The sequence below is a fragment of the Corticium candelabrum genome, chromosome 13 (assembly GCF_963422355.1).
Source record: "Corticium candelabrum chromosome 13, ooCorCand1.1, whole genome shotgun sequence".
In the NCBI taxonomy this organism is placed as follows: domain Eukaryota; kingdom Metazoa; phylum Porifera; class Homoscleromorpha; order Homosclerophorida; family Plakinidae; genus Corticium; species Corticium candelabrum.
Window position 1 is genome coordinate 6,490,066 of NC_085097.1, and position 3,545 is coordinate 6,493,610.

Consider the following 3,545-nt stretch of genomic DNA (forward strand, 5'->3'; position numbering starts at 1 on the left):
CACAACCTATGACACATCAAGACCCTTGCCTGGATACGGCCTCATCATGTTCACCTTCAGTGGAAACGCTTCATCTGCAAAAAAGACAAACGGAGCAACGACATTGGTTTGGGGGATTGATTGGGGGGTGTGGCAAACTCAGGGTGACAGAATCAAGTGCTTGCCCAACGGCTGAATTCGAAAAGACTCCACCATGACTGTGTCATCCAGCATCACCTATGTCCACAAGAAGAAAACGATAGTGTGCATCGCAGACAGCCATAAGAACTATTGAATGACACCCCTTATAATTGTAAAAAGACGAGCCAGAGTTAGGAGGAGCTTGTATCACTACAAGCTTTCCATCCAAAGCACCCACACAATTTGAGAATTTCCAAATTTTCCGAAATTCCTCACTCACTTGCCTCCAGTCTTGCTCGTTCTCAGGAGCCTTTACGTATTCCGGGGGAAGTACCTCCCACAAGGCATAGCAAGTCTCTCGCACAATACCGCACACGATTGAACGCCCAACACGAAAACCAAACGATAATGACGTCTGAGAATCTCCAGTTGCCAAAAAGCGTAGTGCGACGTCCCTGTTATCGGACACCATCAATCATCGGACAGGCGTGCAAGAAGAAAACGAAGTAAGACTGAGCTTTGTTAAAGCCCACAGCAAGAAGGATTAGTAGAGGCTGTGATTTCAGACGCGGGACTTCCAAAGGCTTGAAACGGTTATGCTAGGACGGTAAACGTGATCCTTCTCTGCGACCCCGTTCATCGGACACCACCATCATTCACCGGACACGACCTCCCCCATGAAAACGCAAAGGCAATTCTGCAACTTTGCACCTGACATAGGTTTATAGGTGACTAGCTAACACAACAACACTATCACAGTCTCCGTTTGCTACTCTCCAGGAGAGATAGCGCACGCTCATTGTGTCGAGGTAACGCCCCTTTTGTCGGACAGTCGTTTTTTCTTTGCAGCAGCAGTCTGCAGGTAATAATGTCATGAGAGAGAGTTGCAAGGAAATATCGTACGGCCCCCAATTAGTTTGACCTTTATTTGACTCAGCAACGGTTAATAGCGGAAACTGCTGAATTTTCTCTGCTGACAATTAAGCTCACTCTGTTGGCATCTACTAGCCCTCCGGTACTGCCTAGTCTTTCCAGCGTAAGAATTTGAACTCCTGAGTGTCTTGCAGCACAACTGCACAGGCTTGATGCACCGGATGTAGCAGACGAACCACGTCATCCATGTTCGAGCTTTGCGGTGAGCACATTCTCCCAACTCGCACAGGAACAGCCCGTGCTTTCCTTTCAAGGCCCCTAAATTGTTACTTGGCTTTGACTAAGACATGTGCAGGTGTTCTATCTCAGTTTGATATCTACCATTGCCTGACCTTGCACCGTCACGAAGTGCAGCACGTCATCGTTGGTACAACCAGCTGTACCGAATGCAGGAACTTTGTTTACTATCAGAGCAGCTAGAAACTTCACCCCTGCTCCTCCTAGGTAAAGTTGAATTAGATAACGTCAAGTCCTTGCCAACGAGGGCTAATTAAGCAGCGATCGACTTTCTTTGCAAAGGGTAAAAGAGCGTTTTAGCACTTCAATCGTGCCCTCTCGTCGGTTTCGGTTGTCGTTTTCTCTGTTGAACGGCTAGTTCGTTCAAGCGACATCTTTTACACGTCGTAGTGGGGGCGTGGTTGTAGGAGAAATGACTCAGAATTGCCATCAAGCACTCTAGGCAAGTGTTCTGCGTTCTGCGACGTTTCAGATAGCTGAATTTAATCAACTGCAGTCATTTGAAACCTAGAGCTGTTGCTGAGAAGATAGGAAGGCAAGAAAATGGGTGTCCGACGATTGGGGCCGTTACCACGGGCGTTTGACTTACTGTAACTCATACAGATCTTGGCTGACATGCAGGGTAACAACATGATTTGTAGGTAAAGAGTTTTTGATTAGCAATATATAAGTAACTAGGCTGAAGGATGCGTGTGTGCAATTTAGACGCTACTGTCCGATGAACGATGCGTTTTTCCGATGAACGGGGTATGCAAGGCTCCGCACAGTTTTCAATTTCACTCTAGGCAGAGAAGAGGTACAATGCTCTCTTTTGGTGTGCTCAATTGCAACTTGGATACCTACATTTATGATGTGGTAGGGACTGCGTTCAAAAACGGATAACTGAGAACTCGTGTCCGGAATATGATGGTGTCCGAGGAACGGGGCCGCGCTCTAGTGTCAAAGCGAGGCGCTCGGCAGGTGAAATCTGTACACGGATGGCACTTCCATAGCTACGTCGACGTAGAAGACGCTCCAGTTTTGTTAGTAAGAAATCAAATGTTCCTTTCGACATTCTGAGATATCGAAAGTGACTCTGGGAATCGTACAGACGCATTTCTTGTAGCAATTGGTGGAACTGTCCTTGCTGTTGTCTTTTGGAGAAGATCTCACGTACCCACACACGTCGACGTTTCTTTGCCTTGTTGCTGCAATATCGCCGAAAAAGGCACAACAGAAGCACCTGTCTCTTTGACATATTGCAATAGTCACGTGGCTAGATATTGTCATGTGACAATTAGTACGCAATCTAATCATAGTCGTCGGCACGCACGCGCTCCGTCATATTGTGAACAGCGATCCGCTGCGCCGCGCGCGGATCGGATGCATATTGTGAACATGCATGCGTCTATTGTGAACCAGCCTGTAGTCTCTGTCCGCTTCCTTTGCCAAGAGATGATGTTGAAGCAGCTTGTTGTGATTGCAATTTTCTCGGTTCTAGTAACTGATGCGCAAGCTGAGTCTAATACGAGAAAGAAGACTAACCCATACAAAAAGTCTGCGTTTCTCCAATCTATTGCCCATCACGTCAAAAACAATCCGGACGCTTTGTGGCATTCATCTCCATCTCTAGCTGGTCGTCAACCGCGCAACACAAACCTTCTCCGCTCCAAACGAAGTGTCGATTCTGTTGATTGGAGAATTAAAGGTTGGTTACGGACACCAGATAATCAAGGACAATGTGGTTCGTGCTGGGCTTTCGCATCAACACACGCATTCGACGATTACCGTTCAATAGCAGCCTTCGTCGAACAAACTCCGACGTCGATGCAGCGTGTGTTAGCTTGCTGTCAATTTTCTGTCTGTTTTGCATGCTAGGGCGGCCATGCAGATGTTGGATTTCTCTACCTCAATAAAGAGGGTGCTGTTGCTGACTCGTGTCAACGTTACAACATACGCTACCTTCTTCCTCAACCTCAGTGTCACGATTCCTGTGACAACAACTCTCCCATCGCTGACCCTCCACCCTACTAGCTCCAGTCTTATGCAGACGCCGAAGCCACTGAAGAAAAGATACGTGAAGCACTTGAAACTGGACCTCTCGTTACTGGAATGAAAGTCTATCAAGACTTCTTTACGTACAAAAGTGGAATCTATCATCACATGACTGGAGAACTGGCGGGACTTCATCTGGTCGAAATGGTAGACTATGGAAGCGAGAACGGTGTTAACTACTGGACATGTAAAAACAGTTGGGGCACTGGGTGGGGCGAACA

At 47.2% G+C, this 3,545-nt stretch overlaps 1 protein-coding gene across 1 annotated transcript; it reads right to left on the minus strand.

Moving 5' to 3' along the window:
* Positions 1-202: 202 nt before the first annotated feature.
* LOC134188442 (putative nuclease HARBI1) lies at positions 203-2,386 on the minus strand. The gene is made up of 2 exons (XM_062656608.1): positions 2,230-2,386; positions 203-567 (listed from the first exon to the last, which is right to left on the minus strand). Exons 1-2 carry the CDS (start codon positions 2,384-2,386, stop codon positions 203-205), a joined length of 522 nt encoding a protein of 173 aa, XP_062512592.1.
* Positions 2,387-3,545: the final 1,159 nt, after the last annotated feature.

Excerpts from the sequence above, each read along its gene's own strand:
- LOC134188442 (XM_062656608.1), bottom strand. The coding sequence starts at position 2,386 with ATGCGTCTGTACGATTCCCAGAGTCACTTTCGATATCTCAGAATGTCG. Across the intron at positions 568-2,229 it reads TGCCGAGCGCCTCGCTTTGA|CACTACGCTTTTTGGCAACT; the intron begins CACTAGAGCGCG and ends ACAGGGACGTCG.